Source organism: Phasianus colchicus, chromosome 1 (genome assembly GCF_987193195.1).
Source record: "Phasianus colchicus chromosome 1, bPhaCol1.hap1.1, whole genome shotgun sequence".
NCBI lineage: Eukaryota > Metazoa > Chordata > Aves > Galliformes > Phasianidae > Phasianus > Phasianus colchicus.
In genome coordinates, this window is record NC_143436.1 from 190,394,354 (window position 1) to 190,420,555 (window position 26,202).

Here is a 26,202-nt window from a genome sequence, read left to right on the forward strand (position 1 = left end):
TGTCAATCTCTTTCTTTCAATAATGGGTTTGTGTGGTTGGGCATGTTTGTGGGATGGGCAGTAAGCTCCCATACAGTGTTTGTCTTGGGGTAAACGTGCATTTGCCAGGTGTAGGGTGGATTTCTTCTGAAAATCAGAGGAAATACCACTGTCCTAGGATATGGCTCTTTGGATTTTTTGAGTACCTGACATTGCAAATTCACCCCAGTGAGTGCTGTAAGTATCAGCTGTGAACCTGATGCTGCTGTTGGTTGCAATGTTTCCCATCTTCACAACCATACTGCAAGCAATGACCCGCATCTTTGTGTAAGTTGCAATAAGTTGCATATTAGAAAAAATCCACTCAGATTTGCAGAGTGCTCGAAGGTCGTCAGTTTCCTTCCAGGCCGTTGGGTGCTGAGGCAAGGGGCTGAAGAGCCGAGGCTGTGTCACCTAACAAAAACACCTGAGAACGCCTCGGGTTAAACGCACAGCTGTGACTTGAGTCAGAGCATCCCACAGAGCGCGGGCAGGTGAAACGCCTGGCAAACACCTGCGCGGGTTGGAAACAAGCAGCGATTTGCTGTTTTTTTTTCCTGGGAAAGGCCCTCAAGAAACAGCCAAGCGCGCTGCCCAGCAGCAGCCGCACGGCGGGGCTGCGCCCGTCCCGCCTGGCCGCCATGGCCGCCACTCCCGCCAAGCGCCGCCCGCCATTTTCCTCCCGCGAGGACAGCGGGCGCCGCGCCCATAGCAACCCGCCGCGGCGTGGGGGAAGGAGTGAAAGAAGACGAGAAGAGCGCGGCGCCAGCCCTATTTCGGCCGGTGAGACCGCTCCGCCCGCGGCCTTCTCCCCGCGTCCTCCCCTGAGGGCCGGGCCGCGCTGCCCCGCGCTCCGGAGCGGTGCTCCCAGCGGCGCCGTTCCCGCCTCGGCCGTGAGGGGGGCGCCCCGCAGGGCGGCTGTGCCCGCGCTGTTCGGCCCTCCTCAGTTGTTTTACCCGTCTGTTCGTTATTGGGCCCACCTAAAATACCCCAATCTATTTGATATTTGCCGAACGCGTGCGGAAAGGTGGCATAACCCCCATGGACACTGCTGGGATGGGGTCATAACCCCACACAGAACTCAGGACCTCGGTCTTTGCCCACTTTGTGGCTTTGTGCCTCGTCCCCTTCAAGTGCTGCCAAGAAGCACTGCACTGGCTTATTTCTGTGTGTTATGGAACATTGTCCCTTTCCCTCAGGCTGAGTGATTTCTTGGGTGAATTTTAGTCAAGTACAATTGTAATGCTTACCCTCTTACCTACTTCTTTCTACAGGGTAATTTTTTTCCTAGGAAACAAGCATTTGATAACAGATCACACTGAAGTTATGGAAAATATCACTCTCTCTCAAAAGCAGTGTGTTTTGTACAGGGTTTGTGTTAACAGCTGTTCATTAAACTTCAGTCCCAGCCGTGCTTGTGGTGCCTGAGCCACGGGGCTGCAACTTGGCACCCATAACACACAGGCATAGGTCATTGCCTCTTCCAGAGGTAGAAAGAGGGCAAGAATCTTCTGGATTAAGAAATAATAAATATTACCTTGAACCCACAGCACTGGAACGTGGTGTTAAGCGCATTAGTGCTTTGGCAAGCAGTGTAGTTAGCTAGGTCTGCCTCTGATGTAAGTCTGCATCATTGCGCTGAAGTCTGTAACCCTTACCTGGCATCATGAGAAGTTGCTTCCTTGTGGGAAAATTAGGTCCTAGTGATATTCTCTGTTTAAAAAACACAACACCAAAACGCTGCATGTACTTAGGTTTTATTTAGAAACATGAACTGGATGACCCCCAGAGGTCCCTTCCAACCTGAGCTGTTCTGAGTTGCTGCTGGTGCTGGGTCATGCAGCATTTTACTGTCTTTCTGCAGGACAGTGGTACAGAGTGGCTTGGGGTGGGGAGAGGAAATGGGAGTGAAGTGATGATGCACCAGGGGTGCGTTACAACACTCAGCCTGGCTTACTGAAACAGTTGAAGCCCCTCTTTTCCTCTCTGTGGTAATGCTGAATCTGGCCAAGCACTACTGTCATGCTATAGATTTTATGGGAATAGGTACTGGTAAATAGTGTCAGCTGCTTTTCGTCATGTTTAGTGCTTTTATGTATGCCAGGAACCTTTGAGCAACAACTCATTGATATGCTTTAACATTTTTGATCTCACATTTTTAATAATTCAAACTATTGCCTCAATTTCTTCTCCATGGGCAGGAAAACCGAGGCACTAATACCTTAAGACCAACATTTATGTGCATGCTTGACTTGCAGAACAGCAGTCTGCTTCTTCAAGACTTCTTAGAGCGTGAAATTTAATCAAAGATTGTTGGTGCATTTTGGTTCCAGAATGGTGACTACTCCAGAAGGTGATTACTATTTGTTTTGGGTTACTCATATGCTTAGCTATCTGAAGTTAGCCATCTCAGCCATTAGATCTACTTACATCACTTATTTTTGTTGGCAAATGTAGGCAAAATGCCAAAATGTTGCAAGAGGATTTAGATAACTAATTCCCATTGTTTACAGTTACACTGTCAAACAGTAACAAGGCCTGAAGGAAAACATGGGCTATTTGATTCCATGTCCTGGTGATGAGTTTTTTTGGACCACGTTGCAGCTATGTTTAGAGTTTGATTCTGAGCCACTGAAATCCATGAAAACGTTATTGACTTTGATGGGAGTAAAATACTGGCCTTCTAGCAAAGTAACCTGTGCCAGAGCAGTGCTCTGGCCCGGTGCCCCCAGCACAGCATGCCTTGGTGTGCCACGTTCTTGGGTGGCAGCAAGGAGCATGGCCATGTGGATCCCTGAGGATCAATGGCTGAGCACCTGAAAGCGTGATTGATGAAAGAGTTTGTGATGCCCACAGCTTTGGAAGTGAGCCAGCGTTGGGGGTGGGCTTGATCCAGCATTTGCATGCATAGATGGAGTTGCTTTGCTGTCCTGTCCTTTTCCTGGGGCTGGAGGGGGCATGGCTCTTTCAGGTTTTTGAATATTGCTTTGCTTCTGGGAATCACAAGTGGGTAAGGACCCCCGCTGATACGTTACACTCTCATAGGTTACACTTTTGGCTGATTCTTATAAACTGTTCTTTGATTCATCACTTCTTTCATCTCTGTAAAATGTGACTGAACTGGCTAATGCTATTATTATTCTTTCCTAGATGTGAGGAAGAAGCAAACTTACACCAGTGTACACGAGGCAGTGAAAGCTGGTGATGTAGAACGGCTTGCATTAATGGTAAAACGCGGAGCCTCTATTGACGAGGTGGATTTAGTCCACAAGTTCACACCGTTGCACTGTGCTGCACACTCTGGAAGCTTGGAGGTAAAATCTTAGAATCATAGAATGGCCTGGGTTGAAAAGGACCACAATGATCATCCAGTTTCAACCCCCTGCTGTGTGCAGAGTCACCAACCAGCAGACCAGGCTGCCCAGAGTCACATCCAGCCTGGCCTTGAATGCCTCCAAGGATGGGGCATCCACAGCCTCCTTGGGCAACCTGTTCCAGTTGAGTGAAACCACCCTCTGAGTGAAAAACTTCCCCCCAGTATCCAACCTAAATCTCCCCTGTCTCAGTTTAAAACCATTCCCCCTTGTCCTGTCACTATCCACCCTTGTTAACAGCCGTTCCCCCTCCTGTCTAAGTTAGTGTTCGAACAGCAAGATTTTATGGGTTAATGTTTTCCTCTTTGGGGGGAGGCTGTACACAACAGTGCTAGCTTTGATAAAGTTAGATCTATAATCTCTGCCTGTTTTTTGTTTTGTTTTGTTTTGTTTTGTTTCTGATTAAATGTATTCACTAAGGAAAGAAGTGCAGTTTTTTAGGACTTCATTTTGCCTTTCTGAAGCCCCAGGCAGTTTATGTAATCAACGTCCTCAGATTTTACGAAATCAGAGTTTTTCTTACTCCAAGCAAGGTGTGCCTTATGGCTTCCCTTCTAGCCTCATTACCTTCTTTTATCCCTCTTATGTTTTCCCATTCACTCAGAGCATTGGAAAATCCATAAAGATGTGTATAATGTTTTGAAAGTGACTGAACCAAGTGAGAAGTGACACAGAAATATTTGTTCAGCTACCAGTGTTCTGTCTCATGCCTCATTCCCTACAGAAATACTTCAAATACAGTTCATTTTAATAAGCAAGAACACTGACTACCAATGCAGAAATTGCAAGCAGGTACTTGCTGCACAAATGATTTGATTTCCAGAAGGACTGAGCTGCATTCAGCACAGCATTCACCTTCTTGTTACAGCCTCCTTGCACAATGTTTATAGCGATCTTACTTTGAAACAGCAAGGCTGTAAATAACCATGTAGAGAATGAAGTCCCAAAGGAAAGAATGTAAAATTTTCTCAAAATTTGAGAGCAATAAGTGCAGTGCTATTACTGTAAGGTACAGAAACTGTCAAGAAAATGCTGATGATTTTGTTGTTGACCCTAAAAATTGATTGCTTGCCCACCCTTATCTGCCTCTATAAATTCTACCAATTCTACCATATACCATTTCTACCTTAAATTTTCATTTAAGTCTCCTACTTTGCAATCAGTGTATTTGGGTTTATTGAATTATCTGTCACTTTTTTGTTACTAAACTCCTTGGTGGAAACAGGGCAGGAAGTAGGGCCTAGCCTAAAAGAAGACAGGAAATAATAATGATGTATAACAAAAAGCTTTAACTAATTTTGTAGTTTATTATCGTTTTAATAATTCTTTAAGCTTTCCATGGAAAGCAATAGCACCTGCTGAAAAAGGTGAATAAAGCTAAAATAATGTGTGGTAGGTGAGAGGAGAGATGGGATTTCGTATACCCAAGAAGCCTAATAACTGAATTGAGGCTTTATATTTGATTCATGGCATTTTTCCTACTGTTCATTTTAGCTGGACTTCAAGTGAGCATGTTTGCATCGTTTTTCCTAATGTTTTTACCTCATGTCACATGAATGCTCTCGCAGGCTGCATTTTAAATCTGGAATAGAAAAATCAAGAAGCCACGTTGTAAAATCATTGCGATTAGAAGGTTGGTTGTGCTTTCTGTACCCTTAGATGAAGCCTTGAAACTATCTCGTTTCTAGGCTTCTCGTAGCTAAAGCTGTTTGAAATGTAACATCTACTGTTAATTTATAGTTAACATTTGCTCCAGATAAGTTATAAGAATTGTTAAAGAAGAGCTTATTAAATAAAACAAGCTTGTTTTTGGTTGAGCAGTGCCTTCACTGGTTGCTCTGGCATGGTGCTGATGTGACATGTGTGACAGTCAGAGGCTGGACAGCAGCTCACCTTGCGGCGATCCGCGGGCAGGATGCTTGCATGCAGGTAAGTAGGGATATTCACTGTCCAGCAAAAGGAAGGCAGGCCTTTGATTTGGACACTTCTTTATGAAAATCAGCTGAAAGTGCTCCTACTGGAGCTGGATCTCATCTCTGTGTCTTTACAGCTGAAACCAAGTCACTGGTAAAATGAGTGCACTTGTTTGTTCCCTCTGTGCTTACATTTATTTTGTGTGATGACCCCAGAGGTACCAAGCTGATCATCTCAAGTCATCCTGCCAGGCAGTGTTTGCTCTTTTAGCCTGTGAACTGAGTTCAGACTTTGCATTTCTTGTAGGCTTTGTTAATAAATGGAGCAAACCTAGAAGCTCGAGATGATCGTGGGTGCACTCCATCACACCTGGCTGCAGCCCATGGGCAGTCGTACACATTGCAAACCATGCTGCGAAGTGGAGCGGTGAGAGACTTCTACCTGCTGTTCCCTAGTGCAGAGCCAGAGTCTGCTATCTTTTTCCATACCAAGCACTCACTAACTGAGGTTTGGGACCATGGATTGATCTCTGTTGGTATATTCTTGTTGGGATTTTATTTGTAGTGTAGATTTCCATTTTTTAATTGTAAGAGATGTTAGGTCTCTAGATCCAAAAATCTAGAGAGAATCAGTAACTTGGAACAGCATTTGAACAGGGAAATCATTAAAAGAAGATCAGGTGGCTGTGATTTTTTTCCAGTTGTACAAATCTTCTACAGTAATAGATGTTAAAAAAATCCAGTTGTATATTTAAGAATAATGACTAACATGGTGATAGAAGTATGACTGAAAACACACCTTTTGTGTCTGTTTTATTCCAATAAAGCCAAGAACCTGTGAGAAATACCTCTTATGCTACTTTCATGGCTTGAATTTGGAAAAAGATTTCATTTTGTTTAAATAATGTAGCACAATGAACTGTTGATTCTTATTTAAAAAATGTCTTGTGTTTAAGCTTCATAAACAAATTAACCTGGTGCTTTCATTTTAGAATGCAGACGTTGCAGACAAGAATGACTGGAAGCCTGTTCATTATGCTGCTTTTCATGGTCGCTTGGGCTGTTTGCAGCTTCTTGTTAGATGGGGAGCATGCGTAGATGATGTGGATACTGATGGAAACCTTCCAGGTATGTCAGGAATAATCATTTGTTTTTTCAGCCCTTGTTGTATATGTGATAACTCTAGCACATCATAAATAAAACACACCAGGAGCATTGATAAGACAATAGATAATGACTTGGTAGGACAAAAGGGAGTCATTTAAAACTAAAAGGGGAGATAAGATGTTAGGAGGAAATTCTTTACTCAGAGGGCAGCGAGGCCCTGGCACTGCTGCCCAGAGAGCTGTGGTGCCCCATCCGTAGAGGTGCTCAAGGCCAGCTTGGATGGGCCTTGGGCAGCCTGAACTGGTGAGGGGCAACCAACCCAAGGCAGGGGGGTGGAACTGGATGATCTTTGAGGTCCCAAGTTATTCCATGTCTCTGGAGGTGTTCAAGGCCAGGTTGGATGTCACTTTGGGCAGCCTGGTCTAGTGGGAAGTGTCCCTGCCTCCCCATCCATGGCTGGTCTCTAAAGTCCCTTCCAAATCAAACCAACTGATGACTGTGTGATTTGTTCCATGTTATCAGCCTGATTATTCCATTTTTATAATGATGGGGGAATATATAAATCCAAAGCACTTGTTGGTTGGCAGCAGTATCCTGTTCAGCTCCTGTTGCTGCTGGCAAGGCTCACATCAGGAGCAGGCTCAGCCTGAGTGCTGTGTAGGTGGGCAACCTCTGTGCCTATGCCTATAGAGATCACAGAAGGAGAAGGGCAGGTGGGGCAGCAGGCAGGCCCTGCTGCTATCTGCTCCTTTTTGAATGTATACCAAGCTTGAACAGGTGTGCCTGTGTGATCAGATTCTGGCATGTTCATATGCAAGCTTTTGCATCCAACTATTTCTTAACTGGATTGGTAAAACCCTTGTTCTCATTTACCTCTGATTTCTCCATTTTGATTTATGACATACCAGTATTTCTGTATTATCTGTAGCCTGTACTCTCTTCAAAATCCTATGTGTAGCCACTTTAGCATGAAAAATGAACACTGTTTCTTCATAGTTTTTCCACCATCCCTTTGCTTATCACACTACTGCCTCAAATTACTCTGTAATTTGAATGTTGTCATTCAACCCTTTGTTCTTGTTACATCATTTCCCCTTTAACCTTTGCCTTCTTATGGTCTGTCATATTATTTGTTCCAAATAGTATATTTTCATCCCTTTATAACTAGTTTAGAGGTTTAGATTTATCTTTTAAAATCCATTTAAAATTGTTTTATCCTCTGCTGAGCACCATTTATCCAGAAAACTGAAGTCTGTGTTCTGTTCTGCAAACCCAGGCTTTGTTAAAAGGCATGAGGCTCTTACATCCCAGAAGGACATCTGGTTTAGTGGCTCAGGCAATAAAGGATTGTGATGTTAGGCACTCTGGTGACAACACAGAAGGTAGCTCTGTTTGCATTTGGGAACACTTATTTTTATGGAGAGATGGTGAATACCAGCACAGTTCCACTGAAATGCACTGTGTGTACTCCTTGGTCAAGAATTGTTTTTCTTCTGAAGCTGCTTTGTTCAGTCTTTGTTATGTTTCATTTGCATCTGTTATCATCTAGAAGAAAGAAAATGCTTTGTAACACTGCTAGTAAAAAATTAACAGAAGTGCTGTGCTTTACATACCAGTGTCAATTTAATTCATCTTTCTATAATTCAGCTTCAAGATTAGCTGGCCAGTGCTATAATTTAACCTGAAAGTACTGACAGGAATTTACTGAGATTGCAAATCCATGCTCCTAAAACTTAAGAATTGTAAGACTGCACCTTTTGTATGTTTGTTATGGCAGAGGCTTTAATTACCTACAGTATGTTAATTTGTTTTGGAGGAACTGTGGCTCATTCAGTGCCGTAAGTGGGCTGTGTTTATTATTTCAACATTTGGTTTTCTTTCTATATTCTCTTTTTTTAGCCATGCTTCACTTATGTCTTACTAGTTAAGCCTGTTCTAAATATAGTATTAATTTAATTGTAGTGCAACACCTGAATTTTTCACATACATGGTTCTTTCACTCTCTATTTAGATAGCAGTGAATAACTTTAGCACAATTTTATGGGAGGTGAGGTGAAAGATGGAGAAGTTGGGATCCCAACACCAACCGTGATGCCCAAGATAAAGATTTTCAAAGTTCTCAGTACTAAGCAACATATTTTATGTTAACATCACAAAACTCTTTGGCTTTGGTTTCAAGAACAAGTACTCAGCATGAGCTTGTCTGGCACTGTTCCATGTTGGGAACTGGCTGCTAAGAAGCACATGTTAAAAGCATATGAAAATTTCCTTTTTGTCTTCCACAGAGTCTCACTGCAAATCTGCAAAAAGACACAGGCAGAATAGAGCTCTGCAGTGTCTTTTTCCTTTGCTGTTTTTGCAGAAAACCTTGAGCTTCTCTGACTGCTTTCTGCATAGGACAGGCACTTCATAACGCATTATCTCAAAAGGTGAAGTTTTATCCCTGAGATTGTTAGTTATTTGAAAGTGGATTCATATGGATTGAGACTGTTTTTCACCAGCTGACCAGTTATCAGTACTCAACTTCTGGAATGTGTCTCTTCATTTCACTTCTTCCTAACTCACTGACTATGAGAATGGTTTGCAATAGAGATCTCCAGTGTGCCAGAAGTTAGCTTAAGTGACTTAAGTGATTTTTATTTTTTTTGTCCTGGATACATTGTTTAGCAGCTATGAAGATAATCACAAACATGGAACCCTTTTTCTTGCAGAATGTCAGCCAGAGCATTTTGATGGAGTGATAATGCATACTGAATTAATATGAGGAGTGATAATCCACATTGAATTAATACATGGAGTGATAATATGTTGCATAATAAAGGCAATCTTACTTGCATTTTTCTACTTCTTCCCATTAATGGACTAGAGACTATTTCATAATAACGGACATGTATTTTGTACCTCTTACTTTGTTACAGGCCCAGCACTCTGCTGGTGTTGAAAAACTAAAGTTTAGTGTAGCCTAAAGGGCAGGGGAGGAAGCACTTCTGCTCTGCAGGGAAGCAGTCACTGCTGTGCTGGGTCAGAGCAGCTCCTGCCCACACAACTCTCCACAACTGTAAACATTAAAAAATGTCATAGAAGCACAGTGAATACATCTGTGTATTAATGGGAATATCAGGGGATGTACCTCCAAACCTCTATCCAGTAAAATGAATGTCACTGTCATTTTACAGGTGAAGTAATGGAACTGCAGAGGTGTAATGCAGCCTGTTGGGGGTGGTGCAGTGGATCTGGGACTGAAACAGGTGCCCTAACTCCTAACCAAAGCCTCCCCTTGCAGGCCCTCTGTAGTTTTATCTAGGAGAGTGAGGCTAGATCACAGCTGCTAAGGAGTGAACATTCCATGGGGAACAGGAGACCCCACCAGTACACCCCTAGTTGTTGCTCTGGGGTCTTTTGGCAGTGTCATGCTGTGTTGGCTGCAGTCAGCTCTGCCAGGGCATTTTCTTTGCAGATCCTGTCCTTAACAGCTTTCTTTTACCTCCTTTGCCTATAGCTGGACTCTGTCCTGGATAGGAGCTGAGCATTCCCTGTGCAGCTGCCTGCTCCCTCCTATGCAGGTTTGGATGTCTCAAGTGCTGGTAGAGGAGCTAGATGTAATTGGTAGTGGAAACACTGCCTTCCTGATTGTCAGCAATGCCCTGCTCTAACATATTTGGTTTCCCCTTGTGCTGTAGCTCATTTGGCAGCAGTGGAAGGACATCTGCATTGCTTTAAGTTCCTGGTCAGTAAAATGGCCAGTGTCATGTGCGCGCTGAAAGCCAGGAATGACCATGGAGAGACTCCAAGGGACTTGGCTGAGCGGTTCTATAAAGACAATATTCTGCAATATATTGACAGCGTGGAAAAAGAGGGGGAGCATCCAGAGACACAGGAAGGTGAGTAGGGATGAAATGTTAAAAGTTGATTACAGTTTGTACTGTTAAAACAGACATAGTAATTCTATGAAGCACTGGATTCTGAAATCTGTATGAGCAGAACTATGACCCTTGTATTGCCATTGTAAGGTACAACTGTTGCTTAGGATATTTGTGGCACCTACTGATAGCTAGACTGGGATACTCAGCACAACTTTATAAATATCATTTTCAGTAATCAGAATAAGGCTTTTCACATTGTGTTGCACTATGAATACCAAGTTGCCCATGCTCTGCCTAGACTCCAGCAGAGATCCAGAATTGCTGAGTTTGCAGATTTGCCTGCTCATGATCCTGAATAACTGCTTAACCTGGAAAGATCCCACTGAAACTAAGGTTACTTGCTAACCAGGAATACTACTGCAGTCAGCACAGCAAAGGACACAAGGGTAGCAAGGTTTCTAAGGAGGACATTCAACAGAGCAAGGATATGAGCACTGCACCTTCATTTCTCTGGTATTCCCAGGCACACACTTTCCCTGTCTGCTGGTCTTTTGTCATGGTGCTTACAGGTATAAATACTAATGCTCTCCACCTATAAAAAAAATAACCAGAAAAATCAAATGGCCTGCATGAATAGTTTTTAAGCTAGAATCATAGAATGGCTTGGGTTGAAAAGGACCACAGTGATCATCCAGTTTCAACCCCCTGCTATGTGCAGGGTTGCCAACCAGCAGACCAGGCTGCCCACAGCCACATCCAGCCTGGCCTTGAACGCCTCCAGGGATGGGGCATCTACAACCTCCTTGGGCAACCTGTTCCAGTGCATCACCACCCTCTGAGTTAAAAACTTCCTCCTAATATCTAACCTAAACCTCCCCTGACTTGGTTTAAAACCATTCCCTCTTGTCCTATCACTACCTACCATTGTAAACAGTCATTCTTCCTCTTGTGTATAAGCTCCTTTCAAGTACTGGAAGGCCACAGTGAGGTCTCCCCGGAGCCTTCTCTTCTCCAAGCTAAACAATCCCAGTTCCCTCACCCTTTCCTCATAGGAGAGGTGCTCCAGCCCTCTGATCATCTTAGTGCCCTCCTCTGGAGCCGTTCCAAGAGCTCCATGTCCTTGCTGTACTGGGGGCCCCAGGCCTGGATGCAGTGCTACAGATGGGGCCTCACAAGAGCTGAGTAGAGGGGGAGAAGTAATATAGTTTATACATTTGGTTATACTATGGAAATCTGGGTAGGCAGATGACTACTATTACCACTAGTAATAGAACATTAACTGTAAAACAAAGGTATACTTGTTATTTCAGACTTACGAAATTAATCACTTAACTATAAGATGCCCGTAGCCATGACCAAGAGAGGTTTAGTCAAGTCTGTGATGAACAATCCTAGATATGCAGCTGCATTTTAGCTAATTAAAGGTGCATTAACTTTGCTAGATACAGCTATGGAATGTCTGTGAGTGAGTTGTTATCATAGAGGCGAGTTGTTTGAGACAAATATGAGCACGTTTAGTGGAATTACTGGCATCTGTTCAGAAATGCGTATTTCATTTTCAGTTTTAGCTTTCCCAGCCCATGATGCTGCTTTCAGAGGGGACTTGTTAGTACTCAGAAGATTAGTGAGATGTGGAGTAATCAATATTAATGAGCGGGATGATAAGGGATCCACTCTCATGCACAAAGGTCAGTAATTATGATCAATGTTTGAGCTTTTTCCTGTTTATTGCTGGCTTCTTTACTGATATTTTCAAATGGCTGCTCATTAGATAAACTTAATGAAAATCTCATTTCCTGAGGGCTCAAAGGAGCAACGTTGAAAAATATTTTATGCTGTATGCATGTGTAGGGGGTCACTTTAAAAACAAAATAACCAAGCTGAAGTCTAGATAGAACAGTTTGTTTTAAAAAGAAAACAACATCCACATTGATTTTTTTTTTTGTTGTGTGGGACGTTACTTCCAGAGATGTGGATTTGCTAGACATGGCAGTGATCTGCATTGTGGTTTGAGCCTTTATTTACTGAACATATTGGTACTGTGATGATGTGTTATGAAAACCACAACAAAGTAATTTGGTAGCCCACTCTGCAGGCAGCAGGATTCCTGGTATCTAACACCTTGATTTGTAATAGAGTGCTAGCATTACGGGACATCAGTCCTCTTATGCTTGAGGGTTTCTTAGTAGTGTTTGAGAGAAGAAATGGCAAAGAAAAGATAGGGGGAGATATTCTTGTAATACACTTTTAACACTATTTCCCACAGTTCTTTTTGCTTAGAGAAAAAAGGCAGAATTTTTAAAAACACATAGAGAACAACTTTACATTCCTTCACATTTCTTCCCGTTACCTTTTCTTGGATAGTTCCTAGCCAACTATTGTTTCATCCCCAGTCTTTACCTCCAGTGTTTCTGTTATGGGGAAATTTTGGGCTGATTGTCAGTACATTTCCTTATTTCAGTCTGACACATTTCCAAATGGGGTGCTGTCAGAGGCAGATTTACTTAAGAAAAAGGCTTGCAAGTTTCAGCCAGCACTGCCAAGGAGCATCTTCCATATGTGAGACATCATTACTGGGGGCCATGCAGTGTGGGCAGTAGCCCTGCTGATGCCTGGGACTGAGAACATTTAGTTCAGCTCATGTACAGAAGGAGTTGCACATACATTTCAGGGACCAGAAAAAGCCACAAACCCGCTCTACACGATCTTCTCTAAAATTGGGTGTACCCAAATGACTTGAGCATCTTGAAATATATCCTTCTCTGAAGTAGTATCTCTCCTTTGTGGTCTTGGTGAACCCAACATCTTGCATGTTAAACCATAGCAGAAGGGGGATGTAGGAAGTTTAAAATGCTGCATTTGTAGATGGCTGACTTGCATGCACCTTCCTTCCCCCAGCTGCAGGACAAGGGCACATCCATTGCTTACAGTGGTTGATTGAAATGGGAGCTGACTGTGACATTACAGATGATGCTGGAGAGACTCCAAAGGATGTAGCCAAGAGGTAGCACTACATGCCATGTAGTTCTGTCTTTTTTTAACATTTATTTTACTATTTAAATATCTAGTCAGCTTTGTTGTAATTACTCTTGATTTTTGGTGATGAAGCAAGAACTAATCAAGCCCTTGAATTACAGCTCTGAGTGATAAGCAAAGCCACATTGTTGCTGTAAAGGATTGTAAATTCCTTTTCTTTTCTTTTCTTTTTTTTGGAACAAAGTCAGGTATAAAAGATGAAAACTAACGGATCTGCAAAAGGAAATTCGTGAGCCTGTGTGCTTCAGCTGTACAAAGTAAATGGGAGCTAGAGAAGGCTGGTTGATTTTTGATTTAATAAAAATAATGTAGTTGCTGATGAGATTCAGTTAAGAAATCCTACGAAGCAAAAAATGTATTTCTGAAGTGGGAGTTGTCGTAATAAGATTTCACTGAGGCAGAGTACTGTGGAAAGGAGATTGCTGCTCATAGTTTGTGTACCAGTGCTTCCTCAAATCCTGAAATTGTCCTCTAAATGGGAACAGGATGTGTCTCAGAGTTTCTATCTCATGTGGAAGACATGGCTGTGTGTTTCTAGATTACAGGATTATATCAGTGTAGGTTAACTGTTCTCTGTACAGATTTGCCCAGCTAGCAGCTGTGGAACTTTTGACCCAAAGAACTGGAGACAGTAGCTCTAGTGATGAAGAACTGGATGCAAGCAACATAAAATTTTTTGAAAGACATGGTGTGGAAGGGAGTACAGACAGCAAAGAAGACTTAATCCTGGATAAAGCAGAGAAAAGGAACGCGCGCAGTAAGCATTGTCTTACTTCACTCTTTATTTGAACAGTCTAAAAGTGTTGGATTTCTAGTTGCACGGTTTCTGCCAACTGCTACATTTGTTTTCTGTTGTAGGATGAGTTTGTTGTTAGGATATCTGTAACACTGAGTACTCGCCTTGTTGTGGAAGGTTAGGAAGGATGGCACAGGACAGTCAGAACAGAACTGTTACACTGTTACAATCTCTGCAGTGAAACCACATTGGAATGCTCTTTGTTTCTGAGAGCAGTGTGCTGTGTGGGTCTATCTGCAGTATCTCTGTACCAGGTGTATCTCAGTGTCTGCTAAGCAGTGTAGTTACTGCTCTGTGTGTGATGCTGTCTCCCATACTGCTGGACTTCAGCATGGATGTCTTCAGCTGTTTCCATGCATTTTACTTACCTGGTGAACCCTGTCTTACAGTAAGGGCCTATCGCAGGATTCAAGAACTCCAGCGACTTCTGGAGATTGCCTACAGCAATTATAGACAGCTGGGAGGAATAACTGAGGAGGAGAGGAAGATGAAAAAAGATGAAAAGGAAGTTGAGAAGTAAGGTCAACTTTATAATGTGTCCCATTTTAAAGCCTTCTATAAGACTAATTTACACTCAGATTGCTTTGGCCATTCTGTCTTTTCCACTTAGTGAATTTAGCCAGGCTAAAAAGAAAAGGACTTCAGCCATTTGGCCATTTGTGGACCCCTGCCATGAGGATCAACCTTGCAGTACAACATGCAAATGATTGATAGCTCCATACTTCTTGTGCTTGTACAGGATGACAGCCTGCACAAGAAGACATCCCTGACTCTACCTCTGCCTGTCAAACATTTGGCTATGCACTGTTCTCAGTCACTGTAGATGAGCATGTCCATTACATGGTTGGGCCACCTCAAAGCAAGGTCACAAATGGTGTGCCATTAATGGAGGCCAGAGAGCATCCCTAGATCCACAGTGACCTTCTGAAACTGAAGTAGTGCTTCTCAGGGTACCTACAGAGACCTGTGTGTAAACTCCAAGATTTTTACATTGTATGCTGGAAAGTCCCATTATTTTAACATGTTTATTGTCCCTAACATTGCACTTGATGACCAGCAGGAATTGCCACATGGGAAGGATTTCTAGCAGGTTTTGAAAATTCTCCTCCCTTTGTAGCTTTGCTAATTTGCTGTAGCACAGAGGAAAGCCAGCTCATTTCCAGATGACTCAGTTGCTGTTACATAGGGATAGATCAGAATTAACTCTCAGCTAACCAGTTCCGGGAATTTCAGTTAATTTAATAGCCATTGTGACTGTGACTGATGAGAACCTGTGCAACTGGGTCAACCAATGCTTCAGCTTCCTTTTAGTATGTATCATGCAGGCTGTCATTTGGTCTTCCTCACGTGTGCTTACCCAATCACTTTAGGAAGTGTGCAGAGGAGCCAGTTGCTGCTGGGAGCCGAGCTGGGTTTCGTCCCGCCCGGCGCTGGCTCACTGTGCGGGCAGACGTCTCCACCTCGCGGTCAGAAGCGCCGAGCACAGCTGGCTGTATGGTAGGCAAAGCAGCCGACGCTGGAGTTTTTACAAATGGGCCCGAGTTAGGAGTACGCTACATTTGCGTTGTTTTCTGCTCTCTGTTCCTTAAAACACGCGTGGAGCGGCCTGGGCACGACTGGCTGTGCTCGATGCTGTTTGTTTCCTTTGCTTTTGGCAGGGCCGTGAGGGAGCTGGAAGCGCAGCTGGAGTCTGAGCGAGTCAGGAGGGAAAAGCTGGAGAGCCAGCTGGATGGCTGCCGCGCCGAGATCGGCCGCCTCAGGGAGAGCCGGGGGAGAACCCGCAGCCCTGCTGCTCTGCCTCTGGTTAGTGGGACGGAGGCAGCCCTGCTGCTTGGGTGTCCTCGCTAAGATTGTGAGGTGATACTTGAGTGAGTACGTTAGCAGCTTTCAGCTTGGCACAGTCAAGTGAGCAGCAGCCTTTGCTACATCCTGACCTGAGAGGTTATCAGTTTCTCTTTGTCCCTGGAAGAGAATATGAATTCTCTGTATTTAGAAAATGGAGTGGAATGCTCCTTGAATGCTTCCATGGTGACTGGCTGTTCACCTTGCCGAGTAGCTGGTGCCCAGTTCAGACTGGATTGGGGACTTCAGGAGCTGTCCACTCATTCCCAGCTGGCATAGCTCGTAGCAGCTACCACCACTCATGTTGCAGGATCTCTCTTTTGCATCAGAACTCTCCTTCAGAATGGGTTTATTCTCCCCCCTTTTACCTCAGATTTGAAATAGAGTTGGTGGAGGCATGTAATACAGTGTTGCTGTGTGCAATGGCTGAATTCAACAATTAGTCTTGTGTCATCATAATTATCAAGTCCACTGACAGCAAAGCAGGTGCAGATAGGTTGACTTAGAAAACAGAAAACACACACACATATTTAGTCAAATCTGACAGTAGATTAGAAGTTCACATGCTAAGTTTGGAGACAAGGAGAGCTGGCTTCTCAGACCTTTCCCAGCCACATCATCATATTTTTAAAGCCTGTCTTATGGTGCAGCAGATTTAAGTGATTGCTGCTTAATAGCTGTAATGATGTCCTTTGTTTCAGGAACCTGAACCCATCTCCACTCCCTGCAAAGAGAAAAAGAAAGTGAAGAAGAATCCCTACAGCCACGGAGGAGTGTTTGTGAGGCTGCGCTGAGGAAGGAGCCTCAGACACAGGGCTGGCAGACTGAGGGTGCAGAATGGCAGTATCCACAGTGCAAAGCATTTGTAGAGCCCAATTCTGCAGATGAGCTGTGGTTCATCAAACTGCTTTCCCAGTTTTCTGGGACAGAAAATATTTCTAAATCACCGCAGCAGGGGAAACAAAAACAAACAAATAAACAAAAAGAAAGAAAAAAAGAAAAAAAAAAAAAAAGAGGGTTTCTCTTCATGTCCAGGGTAGTTTAACAAGAGCTTTGCAAATTGGAACATTCCAAAATTCAACTGCAGAGATGTCATAGGCCCTAGCCTACGAAAAAGCTATCCTCACCCCTGGTCTGCTTGGTATTACTGCCTTGAAGCAGAAAAAAAAAAAAAAAAGAAGAAGAAGAAAGCCCCTTACTTCAGCCAGGACCTGCAGGGTACAGACACAAAGAACAGCATGTGGGGTAAGTCCTTGCAGAACAGCTGCTAGATGTCAGGCTATTGACTTATAAGCTCCAGCCAATCTGTGCAGGCCACAGAATGGCTCTCGTGAATAATACTTTGGCTGTTTTGATTCCAATTAAAATCCTTGTATTATAAAGGTTAATTTCCTGGTGCTTGAATCCTGATTTGTCCTTTCCTTTGCTATTCAGAGAAGCTTAATTGTGCTGTTTCAAAGTTAGTGAAAAACTCTGTTTTTGCGTTCATATGCAGTAGATGGGAGACATCCTAAGCAATAGCATAAGCCTGTGCCAGATAAGGAGAAATCCAGAATCTGGATCATAGACTTCAAAGTGTGTGAGGGTGATGTAGAGCTGCCAAGAATGAGATTTGGTCCCTCACTCTTGGTGCTGTTCCAATGTAGGAATGGTGCCAAAGATCAGCCCATGTCTTGCACAGAACTCCAGAAATGGTTACAGTGTGTATGAGGATGGATGTGTGACCCTGCAGCAATCACATGGACCAAGGAGTTGCCTCAGGTCCTTGTGCTGGCACCCCCACACCTATTCCACTAACACATCCATAACAGAAAAAGCAGCTTCAGCTCACTAACAGCGCGGTGCTCATTATAAAAGCCATGCTTGTACAATCCTGTCATCTGTATTCAAGTCTCACAGATAGCAAATGTAAGAAATCCATTTTATTTTCTTAAATGTACACATTAAATACATAATTTCATGCACAGAATACAAGAATTTGCAGGATACCAGCAAGTTCAACTGAAAACAGAATAGAATTGAAAACCTGTCACTATCCAGAACTATAAACTCTGTAGCCCACAAAGTGCTTATTCTGAACAAAGCTTTAACCAGGAAGATTTTTTTTAAATAAAAGGAATCAAATTAAAAGCATAGGCATTTGTACCTAATGTGACTGCTTCAGTTTTGGAAAGCATCCACCCATCACATCTCTGCAACTACACTGAGAAGTCCTTGCTGTAGGCAGACAGCTCGTCACCTAAAGCTGAGAGTCCCACAGCTCTCAAGGAGCACTTCTGTGGCACAAGATCCCACACCCAGAAAATACACAAAGGTTTATTGAGAATACTCAGCACTGCTTGAAGGGAGGAGTTAAGAGCACTTATCTGTCCCAGGGTTGTCTGCAGTCAGCGAGAACAACAGCACTTCCCCTTGGAGAAATGAAGTTCTCCCTTTCTGTTGACCTCTGTTGACCGGGCTTACAAAAATTTTAAGGGATATTAAATAAATCTGTAGAAACATTTTAGTTCTACACAAAATTTTAAATTTATGTAAACCATTTTTCAAGAAAAACAAGGATTCTTTAAAAAAGGCCTTGGAGTGTATATTTTATATACATACGTTGATGTTTTCATACATATTTATGAAAACATATAACCAAAGAACCAGGCTTCAAACCCATCAAAAAGGGAGGAACAAACACCCAGCTCCTACATGTAAGGTCACTGCCTGGATCACAGTACATCTCTTGGAATCTGCTGCAATTCTCCCATATTGGTAATACTAATTTGGAAACAGAAGTCCAGTATTTCCACAGGCATGCTGAATGTTCAGTATTTCCATTTGGAGAAGAGATGAGAGTACTGGCAATGTTCTAGAAGACAACAACTTGATTCTGAAGCCCATTAGGAAACAGTTTCTGATTTAATATACAAAGTCTTTTGAAATATATACACTATTCAATAGGAGAGAATGAAATATTACTATTATTTGCCAACTTCTCCCTCATATTATTTCAGTTGTTAGTGTTACACAGTCAGAAAACACTGTTCACAATAATCAGAACAAGAATATCAAAACTGGAGGTAGCACAGTGATCTACAGCACAGATGTGATGGTTTGGCAGATGCAGTCTGGCTGAACTTTTCTCCACCTGTATTTAACGAGGTCATTCAGTTTAGAACTATTTCCAGAACCTGTAAAATCCCAGTGCTATTGCTAAGCAAGTGAAAACCGAAGCTGTTAAAAGAACAAAAGTAGCAGTAATTAGATGAATGTTAAATTGTATCATGTTCTGCATATAGGAAATTAACTGCAAACAGAATGGGTAACAATGACTTGTTTCAGATGTGGTATCCTCCACAGTTAGCACTGCCTACACAGCAAGGTGGGAGGTCAAATTCAGCAGCCTGCAGAACCATCTTATCAGAAATACTTCTGAAGAACTGAATTGGATAACACAGAGCACAACAGACTGCAGTAATTTTTACTGCTCTTGCCCATCTATCAAAAATGGTATTACAGGAGAGATGGCTGTATTGGGTCTTGATTAAATGTAATTAAACAGGATTTCCACTGAACAAAATGACAAGCTAACACATCAGACGTGACACCCAATTCCAGTTATCTGCTGCTGCTCTGCTGAAATTTTGAATTCATTTTGCACATAATGTTGAATAACTCTTGAACTTCACATGTCCAGATTAAGCCCCCAGTACTTACATCACATACCTGCCAAGTAACGTATCGTATCCAGTTTATTTGATTCCATGAGAGTTTTTAAGGAAGCTATTTCAGTATCAATTTTATTACTGATCTCTGAAATAATGCTGTTGGTATTCGAATCCTGAAACATTAAAAGAAGGCATATAATTTGACAATGTTTTCAAGCTCTGTCCAGTTTGCAAAACCAAACAGGAATATCATGCTGTGAGCAATAACAAAGAGAAATTTCCAACATACTGGTGAAGATATGTAATTACTAAATGATTTCAGAAGTCACAGAGCAACACTTAATACCATAGACAAGTATATTAAAGATGAAGACAGAAAAACAGAAAAATAGGTATGATCTGAATTTTATCTGCGATATGCCACATGCCTCCTAAGGAGGACATTCTACAATGTCTTCATAGCATCCCTAAATTTTTGCCAAACAGAGGTCTAAGAAATCACCAGCTTTATCCAAGAAGAGGAAGCTGATGCTGAAAATGGGCAATGTCCCTCAGCAGCATCAGGCTGCAGTGCCTTCAAGGAGGCATTGAGGACTCCCAGCCCCCCCAAACTGTTGCTTGGCTACAGTTGCTTACCTAGAACAGACTGCAGAAAGGCACTCTGGAAGTGAGAGATGAGGTTTGTGTGTCATCTGCTTGGATGGTGTTTAGTGCAAATCCCACACACAAATCCCATAAACATGTAGAACACAGTGGGTTCTCTCACAGGCAGACAGCTATTAACTTTCACAGTTTCGTGTTTACATGACATCCAGAATATAACTGTATTCTGCTCAATATAAAGTGAACTCAATCCTTACTTTTTTATGAAACTCTGTAGTTGCTTCCATCAATTTCCTCTCTTGATCCGTAAACTACAGATAAAAGATAAATCATAACTGTAGCAAAGGAAGATGACACCAAAATCATAAGAGTATCTTCATAGGTCAGCTTACCATATCTGTCACTCTGCTTCTTTCTAGGTTTATGTCTAGCTTGCTGTCAGCTTGGATTTTACTGGTTTCATTCTTTAAAGCAAATAAAGATCATGAAAATAACTATATTTTTCCCCAGGGATGAGTGTATACCTACTTGTTGTTTACTTACCATTAACTGCTGTTTAACTTGATCTAGTTCAATTTTCATTTTCTAGGAACAGAGAAGAAAAAGAGATTTTATAACTTCAAGAAAGAGCTGACCAAACAAATCAGCTCTGTAAGTGTTACTATTGCATTTCTGTGATTACTGTTCTGTAGTTTTCTCCCAGCAGAGCAATGTGTTCCCAACTAAATACCTTAACTAGTGTGCTCTATTTAAACAGCCAGATATAATCTGCTCAGAATTTTGCTCAAAATCATTGTTTTGTATAAAACTTACAGTGATTATTCTGAGACTGAAGACAGGAGAAAAACACCAAAATGCTGTACAGCAAAACTAAAACATATCTTAATCACCAGTTTAATTAACAGAAATGCCTGACTGCTCTCCCTGGATTGAATGGTTAATGGTAACAAGACTACAAGAATCACCCTTGAGTAATACAGAAGATGACATCAAATATTCTGTACCACCAAAAACATACACTGAGGAAATCCTGGTATATTTTAGGGTACTGATGGCTTAATTAAAAGTATTTGTTAGTACCTCATTTTCTGCTCTCAAGTTTGCAAATTCACTTTTTTCCAGGATGACCATATCTTTTCGAATGGAGTCCAAATGTGCCATGATCTGCTGCAAAGTTATTTCCTTGGAAACAATAAAATAAGTCAATGGTTAAGTTCCAAACTGCCTGATAAGCAAAGGAAGGGATTTTTAGGACTCAAATCAGGAAATAAACTGCAGCAAAGCATAAAGATGGGGAGACTCTCCAAAAGAAACAGCTTTTATAAACTAGAGTTAAAAAAAAAAAAAGAAAACTAAGAAAGAAATGGAATAGTTTAGAATCTTGAAGGCAGTACTCGTTAACTGGTAGAAGAAAGTTTCCCTGCTGTTTAGCATGGAAGATGATAAATCTGCGAGTCTGTTTCTAGCTAAGAGTATTTCTCAGATCCTATGCTGAACAAAATTCCTCTGCACCTACTTCCACTGACTGTATTTCATTGAACATAATGAAGTTTTTACTGTTTCTAGAAGAACTTCAGGGCCGTTTACACCACGGAGCTCACTCTCTTCATCGCATCTAAAGATGTTCAGCGTGGTCACTGAATGCACCATAAAAATGGTGTTTCTACCTAATATAATTCCATACAAATGACAGCTTAGATACTGGCTTTTTCTTTTACGTGTAATCAGATGCCCAAACAGGAAGGCTTTTGCTTTGGTGGAAGAAACAAAGACACAACTTCTTGTCTTCTTTTTGAGACTCACAGAAAAAAAAAAATCCATTAAGCATAAATGCCAGTAAGGTAAAAATCTGTGGAAGTAGGAGTCCACAGTTTAAATAAAACAGCAGTGAACACTTAATTGCATTAACTCAGTGAAAAAGAATGGGACATAATTTCAGCTTGCACTGCCTTCCTAATTATTAAAACCATTACTGTGCACCAGAGCTTTACGATGCTGGCTGAGATGCCTAGAGAAAGAAGCTGAAGTTCTTTTTCTTTTGGCAGTGTATTAAAACAGAACTTGTCAGCACCTCGGGAGAAAGAAGAGCCATGCTTCTGAACTGATTCACTGCCTTCAGGTACAATCACACACTTGACTCTCAGCAGAGGAGACAATTGGACGCTTTGCTTGAGCACAGGCTGAGCTACTGAGCAGTTAGAGCAAACAGCCAGGTGTAGACAAGCAACCAAGCAAGTCACAGCCTGCTTGCTGTCCCTGAGGGCAAGTGACATGCCACAGGTGATAGACAGATGGTTAAAATCTCTTCCTCTGTCTACTGTGCTCTGTGGGAACGGTTCCTGGGCTTAACCTTTCACTTAAGTCAGGCCTGGGCAAGGAGAATGATAGTTGCTGAGGGCTGCAGTAGCTGTTTAACGCTGCATAACCACATGGTGGTGCCTAATCCCACATCCCAGCCACCTTCTGCTGTTACAGTAGATGCAACTTTACAGACTGAAATGCAGGAGTAAAATCATGATGCAGTTCCAATGATTGCTTTCAATTTAATGAATAGAGAAATAGGACAAATACAGTACGCTTTCCTTACATTTCTCTTCTGCTCTCAACTGCTGCAAAAGCACAGTTTGAAGTTTGGTTTCATATCAGAGCTCTAATGAAGCAGTCTCTGTATTACTTCTGTACCACGTGGCCACATCCAAAAAGCACTTCTGTGAGATATTTACATTCTCAGTATCACCCTGAGAGCCAGAGAAACCTATCTCAAAAAGGAATTGATGGCATTATGAAGAGTCGTTCTCTTGTCTTTTAAATATGCAAACATGTGCTACTATATTTATATAACACTGTGTGTATACATACCATAAATAAATGTTACCTGCTGAGCCTGGGTAACCATGTCCTTATAGACTGTCTCCAAGCTGACATTTGAGAGGGTTATTAATGCTGACACGATGGTCTCTGCTTGCTCTTTGGCAAAGCCTGAAAAGCAGTTGAAGGATGATAAGTTTGGGTAATGTCAGAGAGCTGGGTGAAGGGAAGAGCAAGAGGTGCATAACAAGTAGGACACTAAAGTGCTGTTCCTAACTAAAGCAGCAAATGGGAAGTCACACAATTACTGAGAACTGGCAGCAAGGAGCAGGTCATAGGGAGATGTCATTAGGCAAAAACCAGCAGATTTAAAGCTGCACGAATCTGAAGGACATCAGCTTTATATATACTGAGACAGCCGATGCATGCAGCTGATGGCAGTAACTAATTTCTGTACGTATATCTCCTCATGCATTCTAAAAATAATTCAGCACCACTTTGCTCTAGAATGAACTTCTGCAAATTCTGTTAAAAATCCAAATTAACTTGAGCTACCAGGCATGCATCCTATAGAATAATAAAACTGAAAGACAAGTCTGCACATACGGAAATTTTTGTACTGAGATATAAGCACATGCAAAAGTGATTTAAAGACTGCTGCATCCATTGCTTGCAGAATGAATTCGGACTGCATGATTTTTGCTTGCTGAAGATAAAAATTACACTTTGTTGGTAGCTTGGTGCAATTTTGGAGCATTTAAAGGGAGAGAACTGAAAAGAATCAGCTGTCAAATTGACCAAATCTGATTCTGTGCTAAAGGTTTATTTCCAGCAATCTCACTGATGCATTATATTTCAACTGCTCCATTTCATAAAATTGGGATCAATTAACTTTTCATTGAAAACTGCTTTCAAATTAAGCTATTTAGAGAAATATGATCTGATCCCTTCTGAATTATTGGAATTATCAAGCATTGCAAGACTGCATTACTAAAAAAACTATGCAAAATTTATGAGTTTCCTTCCACTGAGGTAAAAGCATTGCTTCAGCTTCCCTGCGTTTTCAGGGTTACTTGGGCTTGTGCTGTTTCATTCGTTAGGAACTGTCCCTCCTACATGGAAGTTTAGAAAATGTGGAGAAATCCATGTATGTAAGAGACCTGAGACTGAGAACTGCCTGCAGCAAGTTTGACAGACTTCAAAAGCATCTCTCAGTTTTGTGGTATGTACAGGTTTAACCTTCAGAGCCCTGTCACTGTGATGCTGTTGTGTTTGTAGCAGTTACAGAACAAATTAACAAACTCAGTAACAACAGCGCACCAGCATCAGACTTCATCTTGAGTTCTAAAGGACCTCCAAGGAGAAATAGCTGAATGAGTACTTGGGACAAGAAACATCTAACAAGCTGTCTTGGCTGCCTGAGGAAAGGAAAATGGCAAATACAACACCAGTTTTTAGAAATAGGTTCCAGAACATATGGAGGGAACTACATGCTGACAAGTCTGACAGGCATTAAAACACAAAAAAACAACAAAAAAACCCCTTATTAGTGGACAACTGGGTGTCTTCTGTGTACGTATACTATTAGAACTTCACAGGGAAAAAAGTCCTAACCTTGACTGGATAAAATTCCAGCTGCCATTTAAGACAGAGATCTTGGAATTGTAACAGAGAACTGATAGTCTGTTGAAGGTATCAGCTCAATATTTAGAAGGGATCAGTACAGCAAACCAAACTTTAGGAATTACTTAAAAAAAAAAAAAAAGAGAACAAAATAGGTTCAACATCACATCACTATTCAAATCCGTGGGACATCCACTGTCAAACAATTGCTTGGCAAAATTCACTGAGTTAGAACTCAACTGTTTGAGAAGGAATGATGGGGGAATACAACAAAGGTTTACATAATGTTAAGTGACATGAGAGATCAAATGTTCATTCCTTCTTCCCACAGAAGAACTGAAGGGGCATCAAACCAAGAGCTGAGGTCAGGTTCTGTGTACACAAATATTCTACACAATCAGTGGACTTCCAAAACTCCGTAAGAAAGGATGGTTTTGGTACTAACTGACCAACCCACAGTAGCTCAGGGACTGCATTAACTTAGGAAACAATGTTAAATGCATTATGTTCTTTGAAGGGAAGATGCTCTATAAACTAAACCCTACAGCTATAAATGAGGCAAATCTACTGTAATAGCCCGTTATGGTTACAGACTACATGCTTCTCCCTCACCAGCCTCTGCTAGAAGCTTCCAAAACGCAAAGTACTGCTATGGGGATAACTGATCACACTCACAGCAACAGTACTTAAAGATTTCCTCTGGATTATTTACGAGGGTGGATAGTGATAGGACAAGGAGGAATGGTTTTAAATTGAGACAGGGGAGGTTTAGGTTAGATATTAGGAAGAAGTTTTTCACTCAGAGGGTGGTGATGCACTGGAACAGGTTGCCCAAGGAGGCTGTGGATGCCCCATCCCTGCAGGCATTCAAGGCCAGGCTGGATGTGGCTCTGGACAGCCTGGTCTGGTGGTTGGTGACCCTGCACATAGCAGGGGGTTGAAACTGTATGATCATTGTGGTCCTTTAAAACCCAGGCCATTCTGTGATTCAGTGATTCTATGACTATTTAACAGTTATGACTTACCGTGGGTTTCCAGATCCCGCACTAAGGCATGAGTGTCAAAAGTTACCTTCCTCTGCTCCAGGGGAGTGATTTCAACCCTTCTCACGTCATACGAATTCCTAGGGAGTGTGGCAGCAAGACCTGGAAGTGACAACACGCTCTTTAAGCTTAACCCGGATGGTTTATCATGCCATACGGTAACCTTTATCTTCTCCATCACAGCAAAGCTTGCAGGGCAACAAAAAGCCATTTAGCATCTCACTCACTGCTGCTCTCCCCCTTAACCTGCTGTTTGGAAACTCCTTATCACTTAAACAAGGAGGTTGTATCTAGCCGTGTTCGCAGCAGGACACACAGGGCCCTCCGGCGCCTCTCACCTCTCCGAGGAAGCGGAGACAGCAGCGCCCGAGGCGGCTGCGGGACCCAAGCAGAGAACAGGCCGGGCCAGGCGCGACCGACCCGCCCGAAGAGCGAGGCGCCGTGCCCGCCACCCCTCATCGCTTCAGCGCGCCGCGAGCACCCCGCTTCCGGTCCGACCCAGCCCGCCTCACCCACTACGCAA

At 42.4% G+C, this 26,202-nt stretch overlaps 2 protein-coding genes across 8 annotated transcripts; one reads left to right on the plus strand and one right to left on the minus strand.

Moving 5' to 3' along the window:
- Nucleotides 1-75: 75 nt before the first annotated feature.
- ANKRD42 (ankyrin repeat domain 42) lies at nucleotides 76-21,277 on the plus strand. 5 transcript variants are annotated; one of them, XR_016463467.1, is made up of 14 exons: nucleotides 76-801; nucleotides 2,220-2,371; nucleotides 3,169-3,332; nucleotides 5,214-5,321; nucleotides 5,613-5,732; nucleotides 6,298-6,433; nucleotides 10,093-10,293; nucleotides 11,838-11,963; nucleotides 13,174-13,279; nucleotides 13,893-14,068; nucleotides 14,497-14,623; nucleotides 15,766-15,910; nucleotides 16,651-17,194; nucleotides 20,795-21,277. XR_016463467.1 is itself a non-coding variant. In XM_031612445.2 (13 exons), the coding sequence occupies exons 2-13, from the start codon at nucleotides 2,353-2,355 to the stop codon at nucleotides 16,741-16,743; spliced, it is 1,521 nt and encodes a 506-aa protein (XP_031468305.2). In that variant the 5' UTR covers nucleotides 76-801; nucleotides 2,220-2,352; the 3' UTR covers nucleotides 16,744-17,337. The 5 variants fall into 5 exon arrangements, 4 of the variants coding, with proteins under 4 accessions (XP_031468305.2, XP_089990207.1, XP_089990208.1 ...); XM_031612445.2 differs by lacking the exon at nucleotides 20,795-21,277 and having other exon boundaries at nucleotides 16,651-17,337; XM_090134081.1 differs by lacking the exons at nucleotides 5,613-5,732; nucleotides 20,795-21,277 and having other exon boundaries at nucleotides 16,651-17,337.
- Nucleotides 15,927-26,202, minus strand: CCDC90B (coiled-coil domain containing 90B). 3 transcript variants are annotated; one of them, XM_090134084.1, is made up of 9 exons: nucleotides 26,018-26,202; nucleotides 25,662-25,781; nucleotides 23,081-23,184; nucleotides 21,286-21,387; nucleotides 20,749-20,790; nucleotides 20,598-20,669; nucleotides 20,463-20,516; nucleotides 19,661-19,775; nucleotides 15,927-16,673 (listed from the first exon to the last, which is right to left on the minus strand). In XM_090134084.1, the coding sequence occupies exons 1-9, from the start codon at nucleotides 26,136-26,138 to the stop codon at nucleotides 16,546-16,548; spliced, it is 858 nt and encodes a 285-aa protein (XP_089990210.1). In that variant the 5' UTR covers nucleotides 26,139-26,202; the 3' UTR covers nucleotides 15,927-16,545. The 3 variants fall into 3 exon arrangements, with proteins under 3 accessions (XP_089990210.1, XP_031468306.2, XP_031468307.2); XM_031612446.2 differs by lacking the exon at nucleotides 15,927-16,673 and adding an exon at nucleotides 17,852-19,168 and having other exon boundaries at nucleotides 26,018-26,201; XM_031612447.2 differs by lacking the exon at nucleotides 15,927-16,673 and adding an exon at nucleotides 17,852-19,168 and having other exon boundaries at nucleotides 19,652-19,775; nucleotides 26,018-26,201.